The sequence below is a fragment of the Hoplias malabaricus genome, chromosome 1, assembly GCF_029633855.1.
Source record: "Hoplias malabaricus isolate fHopMal1 chromosome 1, fHopMal1.hap1, whole genome shotgun sequence".
Lineage (NCBI taxonomy): Eukaryota > Metazoa > Chordata > Actinopteri > Characiformes > Erythrinidae > Hoplias > Hoplias malabaricus.
The window spans coordinates 69739710-69766137 of record NC_089800.1 but is presented as its reverse complement, the minus strand read 5'-3'; the positions used below and the strand labels follow the sequence as shown (position 1 = coordinate 69766137).

General features: G+C 38.1%; 1 protein-coding gene across 1 annotated transcript in view; it reads right to left on the bottom strand.

The window, feature by feature from the left end:
- The window catches only part of pdzd8 (PDZ domain containing 8), a 70185-nt gene that overhangs the window by 18569 nt on the left and 25188 nt on the right, over positions 1–26428 (bottom strand). Inside the window, exons 2-3 of the mRNA XM_066672275.1 lie at positions 18875–19000; positions 14166–14268 (exon numbers count right to left, since the gene is read on the bottom strand). Of these exons, the coding sequence (XP_066528372.1) occupies positions 14166–14268; positions 18875–19000 (229 nt within the window). The remainder of the gene's footprint in view (positions 1–14165; positions 14269–18874; positions 19001–26428) is intronic.

Below are 26428 nucleotides of genomic sequence, written 5' to 3'. Positions count from 1 at the left end.
GTATCTTTAATTAGGAAACAAACTTTTACCTTATTCTATTATAATTCATTCATTCATTCATTATCTGTAACCCTTATCCAGTTCAGGGCCACGGTGGGTCCAGAGCCTACCTGGAATCATTGGGCGCAAGGCGGGAATACACCCTGGAGGGGGCACCAGTCCTTCACAGGGCAACACACACACACACACACCCCTACGGACACTTTCGAGTCGCCAATCCACCTACCAAAATGTGAAACCCACGCGGACACGGGGAGAACACACCAACTCCTCACAGACAGTCACCCAGAGCGGGAATCGAACCCACAACCTCCAGGTCCCTGGAGCTGTGTGACTGCGACACTACCTGCTGCGCCACCGTGCCGCCCTCTATTATAATTGTAGATATTAAATTTGCGCTGACTTCATACACCCCATTTCATCCTCAGAACTTATGTTATTTTATTTTACACAGTTTTAATCTTTTAAACATAATTACACAGTGTAAATGTTAGTTTTCTTACAAAAATCTTACAAATATTCACCTCTCCTTCTAGAAATGTCAACATAAAGGGAACACAAGTGGACTTTCAAAGCCACTGTTGTACCTTTTAAGGTAAAAACCTTAAAATGCAATGTCTGTGGGAGAAAAGTCGTGGGTAGAATGACCCTCTTCTTGGTGACCTGCTGCAGAGTTAGAACCAATGTGGAACTGATAAGGAAGACCTTATGTGCCAGTCGGTGTTAACTAGGTAGAAGCTACTAGATATCTTCTGCGACATGTCAGAGAGTGCATATGGAGCAGTGGCCTACTTCCGTACAGTCGAGCTATCAGGTGCCACACATCTCTCATTTGTGATGGCACGATCCAGAGTGGCTTAGAGCTGTGTGCAGATCTGCTAGCTCTGCTGCTACAGGCAGAGTTGACCCTGAAGATACACGGCAGAGTCTTTTGGTCAGACCCGACTTCTGTATTAGCATGTATCGGTTCTGATTCATGCCCATTTAAAGTGTTTGTTTGGCACGAGAAAAGCTGAGATTAACAGAACTCACGGAAGTTTCAGACTGGCAATATGTAGACTCAGAATTGAACCCAGCCGATGATCTCAGTAGAGGGAAGGCCTTGATGGAACTGAGTAAACCCAGCAGGTGGACTCAAGATCCTCCTTTTCTCCTCCATGGTCCAGATAGCTGGCCAGTTTCCCCAAACCCACTACATGAGCTGGACTCCTCAGAACTTCACCATTCTATGGCGCCATAATATCTGCAGCGTTATCAGCAATTCAGGTCCTGGAAAGAACTTATAGAGTCGGTGGTGCAAGAGCAACACAGGCACAAGAGTGCTGAGAGAGCCCACTCATCGTCACCAGTGTGCCTGTGCCGAGTGTCAAAGGTGGAGGGCTAAACCAGCAGTTCCCAGGATGGCAGACTTACCAGAATCCAGGCTATGTTTGTTTAAGCCAGCATTTTACTCCACTGGTACAGACTGCTTTGGACTCCTACTGGTAAAAGTGGGTATGTGCTTGGAGAAAAGACAGGGAATCCTCTTTTAGTGTTTGACCACCAAGGCACTATATATTGAGATACTCCACAGCTTGAGTACTAGTTAGTTTCTATTGTACCCAAGGAGTTTCATAGCATGACGAGGAAGTCCCATGGAACTGTCTGATCAAGGCACTGACTTCAGGGGAGGCAAGAAGGAGATTGAGGAGGCATTTGAATCTATATCCCCAGAATTACAACGTCTGCTGGCTAAGCAACAGATTGTTTTTAACTTCAGTCCCCCCGCAGTGCCTCATTTCGGAGGTGTATGGGAGCGGGAGGTTTGATCGATTAAGGAGGCACTTTACAAGACTGTAGGGGTGCAGCCAGTTCAAGAGGAGATCTTGCAAACTGTCCTTCAGGAAGTTGAGGGCATTCTGAATTCCATGCTTTTGGGCTATGTATATTCAGATATAGCCGATACAGACCCAGTAACTCCCAATCTTTTATTAATGGGGCGGGCTTGATGGTGCTCTGCCACAGGTGATATATCCCGAAACAGCTAATTTCAGCCAGTGGAAATGGAGATTTGTTCAGGTCCTAGCTGACCATTTCTGGTCCGCCTTCATTTGGCATTACCTTCCCAGCCTGCAAGTTTAAGCCAAGAGGATTAAAGCCTTACTGGGAATGCCCCTAGGAATGGTTTTTCTGGTTGTTGAGAGATGGTCAAGTGTGGTCTGTGGACATTCTTATACAAGTGAAGACCTATACTAGACATACAGCTAGACTCATTCCACTTCCTGCAATAACTGATGGAGACAACCCTCACAGCACATCCTCTAACCTAGACAGCATTCCCCATTTAAAAAATTGTGAGGGCAATTTGGGGGAGGCTGTTATGAAGGCTGAGGATTATGAATCAGTTTCTACCCGGACCAAATTAGCTGCTGGACCGCAGTGCACAAAGAGAGAGAGAGAGAGAGAGAGAGAGAGAGAGAGAGAGAGAGAGAGAGAGAGAGAGAGAGAAAAAGAGAGAGAGAAAGAAACGTGGGCAGCTGAATGAACCTTGTTATTCTTGCTGATAGCGTGCATTACATTATGTGAGTCTGTTTTTTATGTTTGTTAGGTAGTAAGCATTACTTGTATAAAGAATAATACGTTTGCTAAGTTGAGTGAAGCAAGGATTACCAGGAACCAGTTATATACCTAGATTGCAACTAAATATTTGCATGTTAGATGTGCCTGTGTTCATGAGTTCATGTAAGTGCATTTTTGTTAGCATGAGACTCAGTTACTTAATTGTATGTACTTTATGTGGTAGTTTATGAACACTCTTCCCTTTGTTTGTTTCTGTAGACCATATCAGCATATGCTCATATCTGCCTCCCCTATACCACCTGGCATATCAATAATCCTGCTCCTATTAAGCCACACGCTGACGTATACTCTCCTGTAATCCTGGCATTCTATGTCTAAATTCACATGGACTGTGGTGTCTTCCTGTACTCTAACAGGCCTTCCCAGTCTGATGCATGTCTATGATTGGGTGGAAACAGTCCTTAGAGTGGGATTAAGATAGTAATATTGAAACCTTCCCACAATGAGGGTGAGTCCTTATTGTGCAGCCTTTAGTGATAATCTTGATTTTAGAAGAAATGACAGATGAGGAGCTGTCCAGGAGTATCACTTCAACTGCAGGAGAAGAAAGAGGGGCATTTAAAAAAACAAGGATTTTAAGGAAGAATTTGACTTCTTGCTGCTAAGGCACCAAATGAGTCCATTTATTATTTTATGAGCCAGGGTTATCTGAGGCCTGAACTAAAGAGACACAATAAACAGTTTAAGATCGACCGCAGAAACAATTCTCTCACTTATCTGCTAGTGAGAAAACACACCTGCACATACACCAAGACAAGCCAAGTGTGTTTATATTTTGTCAGAACACATGAGGACATCTCTGTGACACCTGATGATGTAATAAAGTGATTTATTTTTCAAAAAATCAGCTTTGAGAGACGATTCTACAAAGAGAGAACCATTCCAAGGTAACACAGCTAACAGAAGCACAGCACTGACCCCAAGACCACAGTGGTCATTCTTATACACCTCTCACTTCAACACAAAACACTGTCAAGAAAAGGAAACAGACACAAAAGAAGAACATCAACAAATCAACCAAACCAAATAAGCTGCTGATGTTTCTCAGGACAATGAATTAACCACCCCCGAGCGCTCTCTCTCTCTCTTTACAATTGTTCACCTCACTGTCACTTTTAACTTTCTATTCATCCCTTCCTCTTTTACCCTTTCCTTTTTCACTCTCTCACCTCTTTCCCTCTTCTTCGTTTCCCTCTCACCCCATCTAGTCCCTTTTACTTTTTTCTCTCTCAATTTCCTCTCACTTCTCTCTCTTACCCTTCTTTTCTTTTTCTCTCTTATTCAGCCTTTTATCTCTCTCCCTCCCTACTTCTCTCTCTCTCTCTCTCTCTCTCTCTCTCAGTGCTCTGGTCAGTAATCTAATCATGTGGCACATGTCAGAGAGATTAGTGTTTGTGTATAGGGTAGCAGTCGCCTTGGGGCAAACACACACACACACACACACACACACACACACACACACACCTTCAGACATTCTGTATGTCCACACAGCAAACACAAATTCTCCCAAATACAATACACCTAATGATTGGATTATTATTCACACTAATAGGAAGAGAGTGAAATATAATTGAAAAGAATACCAAAGATGAACATCCACAGGAACAAGGGTGTAACACGCACACAACAACCAACCCACCCACACCCGCCAGTGCATCAGGGCATATCTTCACTAACTAAATTATTGAATTTATAAATATACAGTAATGTAGCGTTCCAAGATGAAAAACGAATTTCCGTGAAGTAGAGGAAAGATATTTTTTTATGTATTTAACGAGTATTTGGACTTTTAAAACCCTCCCTGTACTGGTAACAACCCACCCTTTGCATTAAACAGTCATTCTATAATGTTTTTCAGCTGGAACTACATGTGATATCCTACCAGTTTCTTTAATAGAGTAATTCCTAAGCTGTGATTTAGCGTAAGTAAATTTCACTCAGATGTGTACATGAACAATACATGTACTGTACGTAAGAAATACTTGTAAATGATACATTTTGTCACCTACAGGTCTAGTCTAATACACATAAAAAGCCCCCTTGAAAAAACCTGCGAAGTAGCGAATCCACGAAAGATGAACCGCGAAGTAGCAAGGGATTACTGTATAAGCTTTTTATTATTTAAGAGCATTGTAAAGTGCTGATTTTATGTTCAAAATATTTTTTATATTTTTAAACATATATAAAGATTTTATGTACAGAATAGTAAATATAATAGAATAATAAAATACTAAAAGTGATGCAACATTCTGGATAATTTAGTCTAAGAAAAAAATGCTCATGCTTACACTATTCTTTTTTTTAAAAAATCATGAAACATTTCACCATCTTTTGGGGGGCCACAGAAAAGGATTATGGGTTTCCATTATTAGATGTACAAAACAGTTTTAAAGCATTCTGTGTAACATAAAATTGTATTTCAAAATTCAAACATTCTCCCGGTCTTTTGTCATTTTATGGTAACTATTGCATAGTATTAAAAAGTGACTATTTTTATTACAAAAAAAAAAACAACCTACAACTTTAGTATTAATATGCTATGTTCACAATCAATAAAATTGAAATCACTACCTTTTAATCGTGTAAACCAAAACTCACACATATATTGGATAAAATATTATTATTATTAGCCCATTACTAGCTTTTTCCTTGATGAATAAATTCTTCCCACACGCAATTTTCAAACTAGTTAATCTTTTAGTGATTTTGTTTGTTGAATAAAATGCAACAGTTGACATAAAATGCCAGTAGAGTGAGAATGTTTGAGTTTTGAATTACAACTACACAAGAATTTCTTTTAAACTTATTTGTACACATTATACAATTACTAAAATTATATTCTGGCTCGAAGACAGATGATATCCCCTATATTAATTTATAAGCTAAGTGAAATGGAATTTATCACAACAAGGATGAATACAGGGCAGCACGGTGGTGTAACAGGTAGTGTCGCTATAAGGAATTTGGTGTGTTCTCCCCATATCCACATGGGTTTCCTCTGGGGTTCTTGGGTTTCCTCCCATGGTCCCAAAAACCCTGAACTGGGATAATGAATGGATGAATACAGAGATATTACCTGACATTACCTGAGATATTACTTTTTTTTTTTTTAAATGATACTAAAACAAATTACTTCACCACAACTCAAACCAACCAGTGAGATGTTTCATAAAGAGTGGTAACCTGATTAAATGTTTTGAGATAAAAAAAAATCTGATATTTCAGAGATGAAGAGCAGGTGACAGGAAATGAGGCTGAATGAGCAGGAAGTGCTGCTGTGGATTTATGGCTGTTGGTTCAGGTGTCTGGTCCCAGTCAAGTGTCACACATTAACTGATGACATCACTGCTCTTTCTTTCTGCACGTTTAATTCAATCACTCGCTCCTCACCTCTGTTTCATCCCTCTTTCTTTACTCATCGCCTCACAGCACTCTGTAACATACACACAAGCACAGGCAATACATACTGCCCTAGTGCTTTGGTCAAAGTACCCTGTCTAAAGAGCCTGGTTTTAGCACCTATTACTTTAAATGAGAGTGAGCCACACCCGAGTTCAGTGTGGGAGCCCAAAAGTGAGGAGCGTGGAGCAGGATCTCTGGTCTTTAGCCATTTTCTCTTTGTTCTCTTTCTACTTTGTTCTTGTTTTCACCATATTTTTTCAGCACTGTTATCTCTCAATGCACATTGAGTTTATTTTGTTCCATTTAAACTTGTCGTTGTGCTCTCACATAAACAGGGGTCCAGCGCTGATTGGAGAGACTCTGACAAGGATGTGGGACAGTCCTAAAATGTCTGTAATCTATGTGATACAGCACAAAATCAGAAGGCCAGGTTTTATGCCATGTTTTCAGGCAACTTGGGGAACCAATAAAAAAAACTGACTGGGTTGATTTATTTTTCAGTTTGCGGGCTGGTAAACTACAGAACCCCAAATTAGTGTGTTAATGTAATGAAAACATCTCTTTGAAAGCTGCTAGATGCTGTTCATGCATTAAACAAAAGGTATCAATTAAATATTAAAGGAACACTAAGTAAGAGGTGTGGTTTTTTTCCCCCCGTAGTATAATTCTTTTTTTTACAGCACTTACTGAAATCAATGGGAAAAGAGAGAGAGGGGGTGGTTTCCGATCCTCCTCCAAAAATTTCCTAGTGCAGTTTCTTGTAGTACTTAGCCAGGAACACAATGGCTCTATTCTCGGAATACAATGAATCTGAAGCTGTAGTTTTAAGGTAAAAAATGCTATCTAGTGTCCCTTTATATGGGAATGACTTTGGCTGCTGAATAATGACACAACTTCAGTGGTCTGTTTTAGAAGGAGGGAAGGTGTAGGGGTTTTTGTATGATTCACACGTTGCCAATCATTATCTGAAGGTAAATGTCACATGTCGATTATTGTCCTCTTCAGTGAGAGAGTCCTCTCTCTCTCTCTAGCTCGCTCTCTCTCTCTCTCTCTCTACCTAACTTTAAGTGACGGCTGATTTGAAACCTAAAACAGCAGAAATGGACAAACTAAATGTCAGCACGATAAGGCCATGAAGTGTCCTTCTGCCGTTCTTTTGAATCGCTTTTCTGGAGTGCTGATAGCAGACGCTCTGTCATTTGTCTCCCTTGCACCTCTTTTTTCCCCCTACTCTACCCTGTCCCCTCCCTCTTGTGTATGTGGGAGCCGTATGCAGATGAGCTGTAGTTTGTTTTTTGTTTTTTTCACAAGCGAATGACAATAACGCCACTATGAAGAGCCCCGCAGCTAAAGAGATGGGACATAGATGAGAGGGGCTGTTTTATTTTAATGTCCCCGTCTCCATAACAACCCCTCCTTTTGTCCAACGCTCCATGAAAAGCTCATCCTCCTATCACAAAGCACAGCGGCAACATGAAAATTCAAACAGAAGCCGCCTGCGTTCAGCCAGCTTTGAATTGGAGTAAAAAACACTGAGTCTGTGGTTGAACAGACAATGAGACCGCTATAATACTACTGATAAATCAATGTGGGTAATTTTCTACTTCCACAGAATGTCCAATTTTTGAGGTGCATGCATCTTACATGTCCCCTACATATTCTATATGTTGAAAAGTATAGCCTGAACAGCTGCATAATGAATCTCTACAAGTTCCCAGTATATTTGTATTTTTAGATGCAAGACATTTCCTCAGATTTGCCTAGACCTCACTCACACAACCTCTCACTCTCTCACATTTAGGAAACTGTTTTGCACATTTAAATAACTAACAAGATGTAGACTAGTTGTTGACTATCTAAATTGGATTCATTAGACATGGCATTAATTTTGTCAAATATTTGTTACAAAATCATTGCAGATTTGTCTCCATTCCACTATGGTCAGTAAATGGACCGACTAGCTGTGTTAATTTTGGTTTAAGCCACACCCACTTTTGCTTTGTGATATAAAGAGTCATTAAGTAATATTTCTACCTTAAAATTACAGCTTTAAAATCATTGTGATGATTCACTGACCTGTAATAAGGAGAACAGAGTCTGTCTTTGCTACAATGCTCAGCACTGCAGAAAGTACACTATGTAACTTTTGGAGGAAAATAGGAGAACACCCCTCCCCCTTGATTTCAGGGCAGTGCCGTTAATTCCACTCTGTAACTGTAGGTGGGGCCCAGGAGCAACTATACGTAGGCTGCAATTGTTTACTACAAACTAATAATACATGGGTACTAGGTACTAATCTTAAATGTTGCTCTTCTCTACCAAAATCACAGCTTATCCTGCATATCTGAGCAGAACCACGGAACACTAATTCACTACAATTCCCATAATGCTCCAGAGTCTTTCCAAAAGCTTCAGCAGCTAATGTTTCTGTCAGAGCTCGTTTATTTAATTTTTTTTGCAAGGAGTAATGGACATTTGGAAATATTTAAAAGACAGTCAATTACACAACAAACAATGGAATTATAGACCATAGCAATATACTTTGGGGATAGCCACTTCAAGGATCTACAATTGTGGGGAAACCCTGTTCTCTGGTTTGTTTTAGTTCAGAACGGTATGTTTGAGGGGAAAAGTGATGTTATTTGTATGTGGCTGAAGTGCCTCTATAAATTCTGGTTGCGCCAGGTACAAGATGCAGTCGAGAAACGCACCTGATGTGAAGCACTGGTAATGGTTTATAAGTCTTAATTAACAGCAGATTACTTTAATATGCTGTCCTTCATTTCAGTATTTAAATCCCCACCATAAGAGCCTCCATCAAAGTTAATGTTCCAGCTCTACAGCAGCTCCAGCAGCTATTCAGTTGTCTCCACATTTCCCTCCATCCTAGCAGCAGACACAAGACTACCGCCGCCACTCAAAAAGAGAAAAAACAAAACAAAACAAAGTGCCTAAAAATGAGATTTAGCCTCAGCAAACTTCAGTCTGGATCAAACAATAACCGAGCAGAGAGAGAGCAGCTGCCTGCTTGGGAAGCCGGCTGTAAACAAGAATCCGCTTTTCACACTGCCACAAACTCACTTATAGATGTTCCCAGAGCTCACAGCTGGCACAGCCATGGTGGGAATGAAGAGTAAGGTTCAGAAGCTAGCGATAAAGCAGTAGTTTCAAAAACTGCCCAAAAAAAAAAAAAAAAAAAAAAAGGATAGCCCTCTCTATAGCCCCATTGCTCAACATAATGCTAACCACACATCAGAGAAGGTCTTTTAGCTAAGATAACAAAATTGGGCAATAAGTATTTTCCTTCAAGTATGTTGAGATTCAATGATGCTGCATTACAAACAGTTATTAATAAATAAACACACACAATTTTTTTATGAAGTAACTGAGATATCACTTTGTTTAGGAAAGATGCAGTGTGCATTTGTGTGTGTAAGTAACAGCAGGAGTGACATTAAGCGTATTTGATAAATGCACTCATCTTCAGCCTAGAGGACGCCACTCTGACGTGTGTAAGCCTCACTTAACCCAACACATGCCTGCAATCCCAGTTCTCACTCACACATACACACATAAGCCACCACAGGCTCAGCTTAAACACACTCAGACCACCAAATACAACCACCTGGTCGGCTTAGTATGTTACGGAAGTTCTACACACAGTCTTATCCCCAGTTCGCCCTGTTCTTCATACGACACACAAACAAACATTTTGAGAAATGGAGCTAAAAGTCAACATGCTCAATGTCCACTACAGCACTGCTGTGCTTTTGTTGTGTCAATACACATTTATGGTAGTGATGGGATTGCTAAGAAGACACAACACGCAACAGGCTGCTAAATTGGCCATAAACAGATCAGGTTGCTGGTGGGGGGATATTTGTGTGTGTGTGGGTGTGTGTGTAATGCGGTTGTCACACTTTCCATCATGCACAGAACCAGCTTTTAAATCAGCGGGTAAGAGACAGGCAGGGAACCAGCCAAAATCAGACCACACAGAGAAATAGCCAAAGACAGGTAGCTACAGGATTACAGCACTGATTCTACAAGCAAAATCTCACATTAAAGCTAGGTTCCACACACACCTATAAATAAATAAATAAATAAATAAATAAATAAATAAATAAATGTTATTATTATTTTTATTATGATTATTATTATTATTATTATTATTATATTTAAATTCTCTTGGTTAATGGACAAGTTCACAAAAACAAGCAGGGCGTCTTAAAGGCTTTTATGCACTTATGTAACATATATGAAGCAATATTAATTCACTTGTGTGTACATTATGTAAACGTGTGTAAACTTTATGCATAGGACAACACTGCAGCTAAAATATTTGCTGCAACTTCAGCTTAAATAGAGCTGGCCTATGTAATATCAAACCCAGTATCAGAAACAACACTAGTTGTATATAAATTATACATATATTATACATATAATACATTTTAAAAATAAATATAATAAAATATAAATTTTCTTAGAATTTACATTATTGGTGGTTAAGAAACATAATGAGAGAGATAAAACAAAATACAAACCATATAGAGATGTGTATAGAGAGAGAGAGAGAGAGAGAGAGAGAGAGAGAGAGAGAGAGAGAGAGAGAGAGAGAGAGAGAGAGAGAGAAGAGAGGGAAAGTGAGAGAAGAGAGGGAAAGTGAGAGTGTGTGTGAGAGAGAGTCTGTGGGAAGTAATAGGTCTTAAATGATGTCACAACCCTCCAACCATGATAGTGCAAAGAGCAAGATCACAAAAATGGATTCCCACAACACACACAAGCACACACATATATCATGTGGTCAGTCCAATATGTTTTCTTGGGTGATTGTGGTGGACCACACAGAAATGCACGCAGCCCTGAGCACCCAAAATCAAAAACAAAAATAAGACTTGCTTTATTTCTTATAACAGGATGTCTTCGAAAAACACTGAATTATTGTAACGCTGAGCAAAGAGCTTCTATAAGGCTAAATGGGGGGGAAAAAAAGTAAAATGGGCAGTAGACAGTTTGCAGTGTGTGTAGGCTTGTGTAAATATTAAGTCAAGGCTGTGTGTAGATACATACAGAAACGCCACACACATCTTAATTAAAAATGGGAACACAATGAGCTCTGACATAAAAGAGACTGCGTTTGTGTGTGTGTGTGTGTCTGCACTTGGTGTATGATAATGAGGACAATGGGCCTGTGAGATGAGATTGCTTTTACACAGAGGTGTGTGTGCGTGTGCGTGAGAGAGGAATCACCGTGTGTCTGATCAGAACAGTGTTCCTGTTAATGATTCTAAATCATAGCTTACAGTCTTTAAAAGCCTATTTTAATAGTCTAGTCACACACAATTTCTTTTTTAATACCTATATTTAGCTTAATTGTAAGCTTTTTTAAACTCTTTGTGAGGTAATCCTAGATGTATTTATTTATGAAAATGTTTTAAAAATATTTTAATGCCTTTGCTTCAGTTTATGATATATGTATGTGTGTGTGGCATTGTGTCCACAGGTGTGTGACAGTGGACTGTTGTATTCTAAAGTGTCCTGATATGGGTGTGTGTGTTTGTGTGTTATCAGACGATTGCAGACTGAAGGCATCACAGTCTCAGCAGGTACTCAAACAGAGGATTACTATTGCAACCATCTGGAAAAGGTCATTTTCCTTCTTTTCTCTCTCTCTTTCTCTCACCCTGTCTCACTGTCTTTCTTCCTTCCTCCCTTAGTTTTTGTGAAAGTGTGATTTTGACCCACCCCAGGGATATGAGCCAAAATATATATTCTAAATAAGAGAAAGCGAAAATTATTTTATTACGAAACTGTTTTATTACACTGGGGTTAGCAAAATAACGTCACCTTTAGAGGGCAGTACTGAGTTATGATTGTTTGATGTATGTTATTCATATCTTATAGAGGTCAGAACTGTGTAATGTTTATTTAATGCCTACTAAACAGACGAGCATCATACTGTATATATGCTTCTTTCAATAATTAACAAGCAGGATATGGAAGACATATTTTCCAAACCTGCCTCTTGTTTTGGCCACATTAACTGCATCAAATCTAATAAACGTAACTACTTATGTAGTTCTGACTTATTTCTTCTATATTTTGACTGAAAGACAGGTGTGAAATTCTGACTTCTGATTTAATGTCTCTCTCAGACACACATACAAAAACCTATGCACACATCCTCTTCTTTACACAACAAACTATTTACAACACACACAGACCACACCCACTGCTATTCCGGCTGAATAATTGGTGTTAAATTTAGCTCTTTTCCACTTCTGCCATGTGGAGGCTTTCATTACTCTGTGTGTGTGTGGCTGGGCATGTTTGCACATCTGCGCTGATAACGGATGAATGTCTTCTCTTCAAAAACAACCAGTGTGTATGTGTGTGTATATATATTTGTGTTGTAATACTGAAAAACGCCTGGCTTTCATCACCACAGCTGTGATGAAAGGGTTGGTAAAATTCTCTGCAATAAACCCCTACACATCAAATCCATTCTAAATGACAGCTGACCCGAGTACAACTGAACTGATTTTTAGAATATGGCAAGCTTTCCCTGGAACTGCTGGTAATGCTGTAATATTAATGTCTCATCAAATGTAAAAGATGTGTCGCATTTCTTTGACGCTGCTGTCTCCTAGTGGACAACAAAGAGAATTGCATTAAGCAATATCTGCTAAAAATGACCTGTTGCCGAATGAACACACACACACACACACAGATGTGTAAAATGGCTCAAAATTGAGTGATTATATTTGACATTTTCACTGTGAAATGCTTGTTTGGGGAGAGAGAGAGAGAGAGAGAGAGAAAGAGAAAGTGAGAAGGAAAAAAAGAGGGCAGAAGAAAATAGAACAGGAGAATTGGAGAGAAGGAACAGCATGAGAATGTTAATTTCTGTAAATTGCTGTAATTGGTAAAGGGTTGTGGGGTGTGTGTGTGTGTAAAATGTCAATGGGGAAAGAGCTGTAAAATATCAGATTATTGACTTGCTGTTTAGAGCAACCCCGACACACCTTTACACTGAAAAACTGTTTGTGCACACACACACACTCTCACAATTATATACCTGATTGATAAATATAGACTTAAACCCATTACTATGGGTATGAGTATGGGTTACTATTACAACAAGGAGGCCCGAACTTAGCAATAAAAATAATCAAGAGAGGGTATAGCTGCTTTAATCTATTAATTTACAATAGACACGTTTTGGCTTGTGTCATCTTCAACCCGGTTCAAAATCAGTGTATACAGGCATAGCTTGCAATAATCACATGACATGTCACATGACCCTCACATGATCAATCTACCAACAACAAAAACCAAATCAACAACTCAAACAACACAGTATCTTTCTAAACATTGTCTATACATACAAACAAAACATTACAAAACATATATGTAATAATCTAATACAAAAAGCATGCAAGATTAAATGCACGTTTCAGCAAATGTGGGCTACACACCATTGTCAGGGTTAAGCTCATGATTTTCATGGTTACACTACCACTCATTTGCCTGCTTATGCTATGCTTATTTTCGTAATTACACTACACTCATTTCCATGATTAAACTACAGACGTTTTCAGGCTTATCTGATGTCCATTTCCATAATCAGCAACACCGTTTTCCAGTTAAATTATTTTAATAGTTAAGCTCTTTCCCATAGTTATGCTACACTAAATTTTATGGTCATTCTACAGTATTTCCATGGTAATATTACATCCATATTTATATTTACGATACACCAGTTTCCATGGTTATACAACAGCCATTTACATGATTATGCCCATTTCCATGGGTATGTTATATTTATCTCCTGGTAACACTAATAAGGAAGGCTCTCCCCATTACTGGCCCAATGCTAACACTGAAGATAAAGAAGAAGGAAATATTCTGAACTATTCAAAATCTTTCAGAAAGAGCTTTTTTTTTTACTCCCACCCACAGGTGCACAGTGACATCACCAAAAAAATAAGATGTTTCAGAAACAGATGTGTCCTTACATTTTAATAGAAAAGTAAAATTTTATATAATCTTTTAAATGATATGACAGGAGGAATCTACTTCACCAACTCTTTTGTGTGTGTGAGATGTGAATGTGTTTGTGTGTGTGCGGGTGTGTGTTGTACCGCTTTGATGGAGCTACGAGGTTTCTCCTTCCATTCATGGCTGCTTAGCTCAAAGGTGCAGTGAACGTACATCTCTCTTTCATACGAACCCAATATAAACAACCTGGAGAGAGGGATGGAGAGGGAGACAGAGAGAGAGAGAGAGAGAAATGATACATGAATGAGAGGCATAATGAATTTCACTTGTAATATGTTTTGTTCAATAATGAATTTCAATGTTTCAAATTAATCCCAGTAGACAGTGGAAGTAAAAAAAAAACATCTATAATGACGAATGATTAAAAGGGTTTAAAGGAATAAATATATTGTGTCCTTATAAACTAATGATATGTAACTCCATCTAGTGGAGGAAATGTGGACCTGCAGATAGTTAGATTTTAAACGAGTCTCACATTACACCTTTCTCTTAGAAACAGATTAAAGTGTGTCTTGCAGCAGCTCTATGTACACTGTATATATAACTATTCTTCACATTCTGTATTTCAATAGACTCTAAATACAGACTATATTCTATATTTACTTGTACAGACTTAACTATGTATATATTCAAATTACCAATGCATATAGTGTCTTGTATCTTGTGTATATTATTGACATAGCATTGCTGTCCAAAGAAAAACATGCATCTCCATTTTTTGAAGATTTTTAGTTTACTACATCATTCGAACACAGCAGCTGTTCTTCACATTTTGTGAAAATTTAATGATGAATGAACCAATAGAAATGTCCCAAAAATGTTTTGGGACATTTTTTCTCCCATAAAGTTATTAGTTTTGAAGATACATGTTTTTGATTGGATAGTTATGATATACTTATGTACATTTATATTCCTTCTACTCATATTTATTGCACATGTTTCTCTTTGTAATGGCACTATTCTGGTAGATGCAAATTGTGCATTTTGTTGCCTTGTACTGAGCAATGACAATAAAGCTGAATCTATCTTATCTATCTATCTATCTATTAGAAACCTGGATCCAATGTCCGGAATTTGAAGACCGCTTTTCACACCATTCCTGCCAAGAATTGGCAGTGGATATGGTGACTATAGTTGTTTCTAAAGAGACTATAAACACTTATTTTACAGTTGTACAGTTGTTACAGAGGTAGTAGAAAATGTACATTAGGATACAGTGTATTTGTGTTGATTGAAAACAAAGTAAATGAAAAGCAACAGTGCCCTACTTTCAGGACTGGGTTGGGCTCATAATGGCCAGGCTGGGTGCATTATTCATGAGACGGTGCTTCTGATCACCAACCTCTCTCTCTCACACACCCACACACACACACACACAGGTGACGTGGACCCTGCTTTTGTTATATTGTGCGAGTGTGATAGGGCATAGCAGCTTGCAGGCAGGTCGTTTAAGGTTTCATTGGATTAGGCACAAGGGTGTGGGTGTGTGTGTGTGTGTGTGTGTGTGTGTGTGTGTGTGTGTGTGTGAGTGAGAGAACAAACCTGAAAAACAATATATTTTATGGAACACAACAATGTACTTCCAACACAGTCATTAAACTCAAGTAATTTCTTTGTTAGCATCAGAAAACATTCAAATATTCACAACAATGAATATTCAATTCTCAGTGTTTCTTGTGCTCAAACTTGGCAATTACTACATTTCCATTTTCAAGAGGTATGCTGTCGTTAAAAAGAAAAAGAAACCTGCAAAAAACAACCTGCAAAGATATTTTTCACACCTCCAGAGCTGAGTCGTGAAAATGGCTAAGCATTTTCTGTTTCTCACCATCCATGTAATCCCAAACCCATTCTGCTGAGGTCTGAGCTCTGGGGAGGTCAGTCCATTGTTCTGAGAACACCAGCAGCTCCTTTATTTGACTGTTCCTTTTGTGTCTATTTAATTTTTTTATTAAAGGTTCCTTGACAGCTCCAGATTCTTTCAGTTGTAATTTCACAGTGAAATGAGGGACAGAAACAGAGATTTTTTTTATTATAATATATATATATATATATATATATATAAACAGACCTGAAATGAAAGTGAAGCTTGATTTTCTTGCCTCTATCAAAGATGAAAGCTTTAAAAGCTGTTTATATGATTTTAATTATGATTGTTAGTAGTATTATTTTCCCTGTAATCACTTGTACTTAATGGCTGTTTTCAGTGGATAATAAATAAGATTTGTGTTTGATTTTTGACTGTTGTAGGCTACAAATGAGCAGAAAAGATGTAGTTAATCTAACAAAGCTGTTGTGGTGTGTGTGTGGCACTGAGCTGGCTGTGAACAGTAATTTAATTTGTTAGTACTTGGAGACACAAAGCACAACATTGCACTTATTTAGAGCACACTGTCCAGTACAGGACACTGAGCCAGCCAGGAAAAATCAATCAATGAATCAACCAATAAATAAATAAACAACAAGGAATGCACGGCCAAGACAAGAATCGGATTTTGGCTCTGAACAGGTTATTGGCAAATTATAATCTTGATGGGTGATTCAAATTAAATGAACAGTTAGTGGATGCATAAGGTGGGAGATTGTAATAAATGGGGCAGCGAGTGGATGTATAAGGTGGGAGTTTCTAATAATGTGGTCAGCAAGTGTCAACAACGCCCCAATGGCTGTGAGGCAGTAACTCAGTTTTTCAGTGTAGAAAAATGCTTGCCTAAACTACACACTCCATCAAATACAGATTTTTTTAGGGGCACACTTCAAACGAAGGGCTATGAATGCTTTGTGAATCACCAGCACATTGGTCAGTATTTTCTCATTAAAAATGATCTCATTAAAATTCTCATTTTCTCATTAAAAATTATAATAGCCACTGTATTGTCGATGACCTTTTACATCATAACAACCATAAAACATCACTAGCTGCCATATAAGCACCTAAATTCAGCTTTATATCACAGAGGGTTAGGAGTGAGTGATAATATATGATTGTGGAACACTTTTGAAGGCTTATGATGCCCTAAATTAAACTACATTAAAGTCCAGAGGCACTTCTCTGATATCACAGCAGACCAGCGACAGGGCACCACTGAAGTGCTGCACTTTTTTATGTTCTAATAACGTATCTGGCTCTTGAAGGGTCATTCCGAATTCATAGGGGAAGATTTTAAACACTATAACATGTAACTCAGTTCCAAGGGGCAAGATGATACTCGTCAGATGTAATTTACTCGTCAGAATGTCAGTAAACGGTGAGATGTGTCTGTGTATTTGTGTCTTTATAGAGACAGACAAGATGACTTTCTGTTTGTTAAAAACTTAGTAGAAAAAAAGGCTGGGTCACAGAAACGAATCCAAACATAAAGAAGAGATTATGATAAATATTACCTCAACAACATTTACATGGTTTGGTAAAACACTGAGCTGCTCACCGTGGTGGAAGGTAGATCTACAGCACTGAAGCGACGTGAGTGTGTCCCAATTCAGCTTTCAACTCTCTGACCCCTTGAACACTTCAACCCTTGCGCCTTCTGCTCATGTTTCAACAGCACTATCAAAGTGAACACTTCAATTAATTATTTAGGGCTTATGGAAAGAAATGGGAAATCCCGGACATTTTTGTCAATTTAGACTTGTCCGGGGAAAAGAGGACGTTTGGTTTAACATATTTTTGAAGGCTTTGCTTTTGCAGGGATGCATGTCTGGGGCAGCTGTTGCCTAAAGATTAGTGAAGTTGGCCTGAGACCAGAAAATTACCAGTTCAATCCCATCAACTGGCAAGACATTTGGAGTGCAGAGAGTGAATGAACAAAACTTTCTCCTCCCTCAACATTCACAGCTGAAGTGCCTATCTTAGCCCTTTTCTCCAATGTGGAACCTGCTCAGATCCCGTTTACAAATGTAATTTTGAATTTTGACATAAATAGGTTCCTGAAAAAGAAGTTTGTTCCCAGCTAAAACCAAAGAATACTAGGCCCTTCCGTGCAAATTAGAACGACGTCCATGAGCGTGTTGAGCTAAAGAAGCTCCAGAAAGAGCACAGAGCCTGAAATAAAATGTAATCACACAGTGGAGTGAGACTGGGTAAATGACCTGTTATGATATGCAAAAAAAAATAAGCAGCAAATAAAAGGAAGTAACAGGAAAATGCCCTGTCTGTGTGTTTCTTGAGACTGCAGTCATCACGAAACAAAGTGCGGTAAATACTTTTCTCAGCTGTTCACAAGCTCAGTAGGGCAGCCCAGAACACTGCATCATTTACACAGTTATATCCAATCTCACTCTGATCTGAACCTGCTGTAAACAGTGGATAAATTATGACACTTTCATAGCTCTGTCCATTTACCTCTGGTGCTGGCCCTGAATTAAGCAACAGCAATAGTGAAACCAAGAAACCGCACAACGGCCCTCATTGATGAAGTATTGTTGGTTCCCATAAAACTGGTGGAAATGCGAGCCGGTTCACTGGAGAACACCAAAATTCCGAGAATCTTGAGTGGAATCAGTTCAAGAACCAGGGTTCTTTTGGTGGAAAGGGGTAACCTGTGTGTCTGTCTTTTGGTTTATTTATCTGAGATTCTGTTTGTGTGTCTCACTGTATGTCTTTCTTGGTGTCTGTATGTGTGTCAATCAAATGTAATCCTTGTTTTTGTTTTTTTTTACTACAGCAGGGTCTCCTGAAAGACGGACACATGGACTGTATGATGCTGTAATTAAACTGCTTTTGTAATTTACCAAAATGTCAGAATTATCCCAATGCAGCCCAGGATTAATTCAGAGTAATGACCATATTTACCTGCTACATTCAACGAGTGTGACGCGGAGCCGTCCCTCCACCAATCGTGTGTCCTGAACCGAGAAATCCGGGTCAAATACTGTGGCTGGAGACGGCTGCACTTGGAATGGGAAGAAGGGCTTGTACCTGTCAAACAGAGTTGCATGATCAGGTTTAAAATATGAGATACACAAAGATAATGAATGCTAAATTACAGGGGACCCAAAGGGTGGTTGATAGGGAAGGTGTAAGTATACTAAAACTTGATTATACCATTAATATATTTTGTTATCTGTGCATCACAATACATGTTAATACAAAGCTAGAAAAGAACTGCTGATATAAATGATCATTTTTTACTTAAAAAAAAAAAAAAAAAAAATTATATATATATTTATGTATTCCTTGGACTTTGGCTCTGTTTTCCAAAAAAGACAAGATCAAGTATAGCAAGTATAAATGCTAAGTAAGTTGCACAGGTGTCTGATTTGCATGTGATATACTGGCACATCCCAGACAGCAAGCATATATCGGTCCACTGGCATAAACAGGCTGGCACACCACTGACAGTAGATCACTGCTGGTCCACCATCGGACCACTCAGATTACTGTCCTGTACAGGATATAACTCATTTATAATCTCCTCAAACAGATTTTACATTCATAGAGACTTTTTTTCTGGAAAACAAACTAATACAAATATTACCAACAACAGGGGGCCAACAGTGGTCCACCGTCTCCTTGCTATCAGGGATAATAAATCTATATGAAATAATCTACATAACTAAACAAAATTAAGACTATGACTCAACCGCATACTGACCTCATACTGAACATAAAAACATTAAAAGCACTGTATTCAGTGGCATCAACATGCACTGCTTTTAGGCCATGTAAGCTGTTTTCCTGTTTTCTCTCATTTATTCAATATCTGATATTGTTTTTTTATTTTATTTTGTTTTTTTATTGTAAAGTTTTAGTCTGGAATGTATGTGTGTGTGTGTGTGTTTGTTTATGTGAAATGTCAGGAAAAGATTCCAGAAAACACACTCACTTTTGGTGATGTTAGGACAAAAAAAAAAGCTGACGTCCCCTTTCTATTTGTATACCTTTCTATTTGTATTTATTATTATTTATTTTTTTTTTTTTTTTTGTTACTGGGGTTAATGTTAACTAGGGTTAGTGTTAAATAGCTATAACATACATAACGGAACCAATGTGTGTGTTTTGAGCTGCCATATAGTAACAGCTACAGGGGGTCCAAAGAGCACAGGAAATAATTTACATATGCAACAGACTCAAAGGCTACCAAACAATAAATAAACAAACAAATAAATAAACAAATAAAAATAATAATGCGAATAATTTGGCTCAAGCATGTCTAACAAACATTACCTTCCACCATGAAAGATAAAAAATCCTAAGCTTTTAAAGTTGATACATGGTTGGATTTACTTCTCATTCAATGCTTAGTAGATATGAAATTGCTATCTGTTTCATGATAAACCATGGTAAAGCCTTGAAACCAGGGAAGGTTAAATCATGATTGAGAGTTGAGATCTGGAACCATACCAGAGCTCCTAAAGACTGAAAATTAAACTAATGGACTAACTGATGCTCTTGTAAACACATGGTTGGCTATAGAAAGGTGCTGCTTTGTTCACTGTATGAAATAACACAGAAACCTATTTGTAACTTTAGCTGTTAGGTTTTGTAGCGCTTTCAGTAATGCAATTAGCAGTCCCTCAAACTTGGAGACCTTTCCACCTTAAGTGATCACAAAAACAGCAAAAAGTCTATATTACCCACTTACAGAGCAGTCGTGACCAACATCATCATTTTAGTTTGTGCTTTAGAGTTTTCTCCGTTGTCTAAAAATACTCCATATGCCTCTGCCATGAGCAGAGAGAGAGAGAGAAAGATGAAGTTTATAATACCATTGTTTATTTATCTACTATTTTTTAAAACAGCGAGCAAACAGAATGAAGAGAAAGCAAATGGCAACAAAACATATTCTGATTATATAAAATTTATTTTTTAAATACACTAGTGAACTACGTCTTTAAGCAGTAAAGTAAAAAGTTATCATGTTTAATATGTTCCCACAAAAATGTTTACACAAATATACACGCACAAATGCCGAAACATTGTCCCCATTAATTCTACCAGCATTTAATTTGATTAAAATGAGCTGAAATAAGATTTTAAAAACCAGAATATCCGTTAAATACTTTTTAATTTTTATTTTCATTTTGTTTCAAATCCAATTCTAAGAACAGAGAGAGAAAAAATAAAGAGAGATTAAAAACTCTTTAAAAAGCTCATGAGTCACTCTGCAAGCCACAAAGAGAGCAAGAAAGATAAGAGGAAGATAAGGGTAGGAGACCAAGAAGACCACAATTACCATAGCAACACTCTTAAACCACTAGAGGTGGGAGACCAACAAAACAACAGTTCCCACAATACCATGCACTTAAAATGGCTTACAGCTTAAGGTTTCCGTGTAGCATGCACACTAGTGAAATTGATATATTTACACATATAAAACATGAAAACATGTACTGTTACTCGTTTCACACCTATAAAGGGTACATAGAATGAGCTAGATGGGTATCAAGCCCCTGCAGCATTATAATGTGAAGCAGTGTGACTGCTTCCTCTGGAAATATGGAAATGTTATATATAATACTATATAATAACACTGCTTCACATTATACACACAATATATGCACACACACACACCTCTACAAAAATACGATTCAATTACTGACTTCTCAAGACTGCCAAGGGTTAATCACAAGCAAAATCACAAACACTCTTGGGTAATCTAGGAGGAAATCTAGGAGGAGGAAGTGTCGAGTCTAGATGTCTAAATGTCTGTCGAGTCAGTTGAGAACTGATCGGATAAGGTCTGCCATGGTTTCTCTTGAGCAATAACCATAATCTTCACAATCATCATCATAGTTGTTGTGCCTGGTTTTACAGAATTCTATTAAAGAAAACACCAGTTTTGAGCAATACAAGATGCAATTCAAGAACAAAAGTTTTTATTGCCATATGCACAGATAAACAGACAGCTAAACTGCTTTAAACTCTTATCTCTTAGTCTATCACCTGCATAAACAATGTTATTTAAATACTAAATGTACACAGTGGTTTCAGAATGTTATTGTCCACCTCTGGGCTGTAATCTATAAACAGCATTCTAAGTGGTGTCCAAGAGCTATTCTCAGAGAGTGTGTTTGGTCAATATGGGTCCAAAATGTCCAGAACATTGTTCTGTAAGTGGGCAAAGATGAGTCTTTCGAAGCAGTTTCTTGTAACTGAGTCAATGTTATGACAAATGGTTTAAACGAGAAGCTTGGCACTAAAAGCTCAAATCAGAAAAAAAATGGATACAATCATTTTCATTTATTTTTTAAAAAATCAGTCCAATTGCCAAACATAGGACACTCTGTCACTCTGTCTTTTCCCACTCTCCCTCTCTGAAGAGTGATTACTCTTACTGTGCGTTCAAACTAGAAGGCAACAAAGCGTCCAGTCATTTTCTATGGAAGAACGCGTTTTATAGCTGTGATTCTGCGACAAGCGGCAAGCGACACGGCAACAGGCCAACAAGCATGAATCACCTTTATGCAAATGAGTTATGACACGGTGAAGCAACATTCTAAATGATTGGCTGTAAGAAATTATTTGAACCCATTGTAGACATAGTTGTCTTACATTTGGTCAGCTTCTTCTCTCTGACGCACCCACCCCACCGCCGTGACCATGTGAGCACCTCGACTTACCCACAAGAGACAAACTTGAGGCAACATACGCAACTTGTCACCTGCGAGTGTGAACGCACAGTCACACTGTAGATTTTGTGCCCTATAATATTTCCTGTCTTGTGCTGACTCTCTCACTCTTTGTCTCTTCCTCCTGAGCACCAAAAACTGTCTCAAACCTGAACCATAACCAAAAACTAAGCCAAAACCAGGGCAAATCAAATACTGGCCCAAGACATGGTGCAACAGTGCTGTAACCACCAAGCTAAGAAGAACTCAAACCCCAAAGATTACAAAACTGGAGTGTCTCAGTGTGACGAACTACAACTGTCACACACACTGCAGCAAGTGTCACTGACTGGGAGCTTCCTATATAACACAAATTAACTTATGTTGAAATTTAATCTGAACAAAATAAAATGTACTATTTAACAACATAAAAATAAATAAATAAATAAATAAATAATAAAAAAATACAGGATACATGCACTTCTACAGAATTTGTGTTATATTTATTATGATTATGGAGAGAAGGACACAGATGGAAAGGGAAGAGCTTGAGTGGGTGGGTGCAGCTCTAGGTCTGTAGAATTATCAATTACAAAGTAAGCTAATTCTATAATGATATAATTGGATTGGGTAATATACTGAATGCCTGCTGATCTCAATCTGGAATTACTGAGAATAAATCTTTCACAATTTCAGTCACAATATTGATTCAACTAATCACTTCTAAAGGCAATTACATCATGTCTCTCTCAATCTCTCACAAACACACATTCATTGCCCAACAGAGACAAAACGCTGATAAACGGTTATAGACTGTAGAGAGAGAGAGAGAGAGATTGTCAGTTGACTTCTCACACACACACACACACACACACACACACACACACGATACAAAATGCCTGAGATGGAAATAGACGAGATTATCTAACGGCTAACACTCCACTTTTAAAACACACACAAGCAAGCGATCACAAACTAGCTGCTGCTGAGTTTGGCCATCTGTCAGACTGTGCCTACAGGTCAGCGGTCTATACAGTCAGTACACCTTTTTCTGAAATCATCAGAAATTGTTGGGGCATCCCTGATGTACCCCTGGCAAAAATAAATGAAACCACCGCAGTTAACTTCTTTAGCTTTTACCAACTATCAAGTCACATTTTACACAAAACATTGAACGTTCTGGCTTCATGAAACAAGGCACTGACAAATTAATTTCCATAAATGGCATATATTTTACAGGTCAAGTAGAGGAAAAATGAATGATTTACAAAAAAGAGCTTAAAGCGGAATGTGATTAAAATTAAAAAAAAAACTCAAGACCTAAATACAACACAAAGTGTGCCAAAAGACCTTGGTTGTTCACAGTCAGTGTTTGAAATGTATCAATTTATTAGAGATGGTACAGATCATCAAGATATAAGACACCAATTTTACCAATCCAGCCAAGCCTTTTTGAAAAATGTTAACAGGGTAAAATTAAGTTCAAAGAGGTTTTTATGCATCATACGAAAAATGGAATATTTACACAAAAGTTTTCACTGAAGTTTGTTTTATAGATGGTAAAATGTGATGGAATCTTTCATTACACGGCCCATAAAAATGACTGTCATGGCGTACGACACTGTACACCATGCTTGTGCTCACTGCACTCACTGACCTGTGTATGCCTGGTTGAAGGGCAGATGTGTTAATGTTGATTAGGGAGAGTGAGTGTGTGTAATTTGGGAGTCAGTGTGCAGAGGGCTGAGTGGGTCAGTGGTCTTCTGTACAAGCAGAGTAACAGGAGACACATACACACACTGTGTTGGCGCTGCTTAATTGGACATGGCAGCAGTTTGTCTCATGGCAAATGAAGGCCAAGCTGGGCAGAGCTATCCCTTACACACCAATACAAGAGCATTAAAAATTCAGCACTTACCAAATAACTCATACGTTCTGAACAGTCTCCATCAGATGCTCTCTACTGTTCTTTTCAAATTATTCTACCATTTTACAATGTAATTTACATTTACCTATGCAATTATGCTAGAAAATTTCATAAACTATAGTTACTTAATGTAACTAAGGCTACATTCACACAGCAGGTAATAGTGGCCCAGTTTCGATTAGTTTCTTCATATGTGACACAGATGTGTTGTTTGTGTGGCTGTGTGAACTGCACTAATCACATTGAATCTGACTTTTGGTATTGAGATCCGATCTGTGGCAATGTGACTCTGTGCGAAAGGCCAGATCAGACTTTTACATCACTCAGGCCGTTAAGAATGATCTCCGCATTACAATCCAAAGCTTTTTTCATTTTAATAAAAGGTGTTTAGTACATGGAAACAGCCCGGTCCAAGCATTTTTGTTTTATAAAAAAATATTGGAAAACAAAAAACAAGAAATTTCCTAATCCAGGTTTCTGTCACTCATTTAAAATAAATAAATAAATAAATAAAAAGCAAAACATGCAGCAGGGCCCACTTTTACCTTTCGTGTGAATGTAGCCTATAATTTTAGCATATAATGTTACCATGAACTTTTCACATGCATATTTTTAAATGTGCAATTTCACTGTGAAATTTTACAGTGTAAATCACTGTAACATTATATACACCCTTGTTTCTACTCAATGCCCCTTTTATCAGCTCCACTGACCATATAGGTGTACTTCAATTGTCCTCAGTCCGCCCTCCAGTTTTGTTCTGCATACTTAATTAGTTTTCATTCACCTTGTGAAATCTAACACTTTTTTTAATGTATCTAACTCTTTTATCCATTGCTTAATGAATACCGGCAGTGCTTGGTGTTAATTAAACACTATGTAAGATTAGGTATTTTTTGCTCCTGGGCTCCACCTACATTGCAGAGAGTAATTCATTTTATAGCACTGTCCTAAAACCAAGGAGGGAGGGGGTGGTTTTCTATCCTCCAAAACCTACATAGAGCATTTTCTGCAGTGCTGTGTCTGGAGTAGTAACGACAGAGGCTCTGTTCTCCCAATGGCAGCTCAGTGAAGTACTGAAGCTGTAATGTTAAGGCCAAAATATGAGCTAGAATTCTTTTAATACATCTTTCAAAAACATGAGGTAAACAACATCATTCCATCTTTATTCTCTCTTTATTCAGTACAAAGCACTTTTGTGGGCCAGCGTTTGCTGAATGATTCATAATTGAAGCTGAGTGTCCGATGTTGCTTGGAAACGAGCATCCTCGGGCGTCTGTGTAAAAACACCAGACTATTTTTGGACAGTTTTGTGAGGAAAACAGCCTACAGAAAGTACAAAAAAATACATCTCTGTCCAGGATGAGAGAAACAGCAATGGCTGTGTTTTTAGTCTGAAACGCCTCAGGAAAGAGAACACAGCACAAAAGACAAAAGAAACAAGGATATGACCTTATTCAGAGCTCAAATAAACAAAAGCAAACAATCCAAACAAACTTACAAATTTCTCTGATTTGAAAAATGTACATGAACGTAGACTTTAAAAAAAAGTTTTGCACTCCTGGTCAAAGATCATTTGCTGATTTTCTAAGTCTAAATAAGTTTACTGCATATTTTAATGCACTATTGCTGTTGATGTGGCGATTTTCATCTACTGGATGGTTAAACAAAACAAAAAAAAACATCATCTGTATTAATAGTTATGGCATCTTTACTATTTTACATTTTCCAATATGCAAAATTATGCTAATTATTCAGAATTTCTGAAAATAAGAAAAAGCAATGATGGGAAATACCTCAGCTAGTCACAATGACTACATTTTTGATTTATTAAACAGTACAGAGACATTACCTCAGTACTTCATGCTC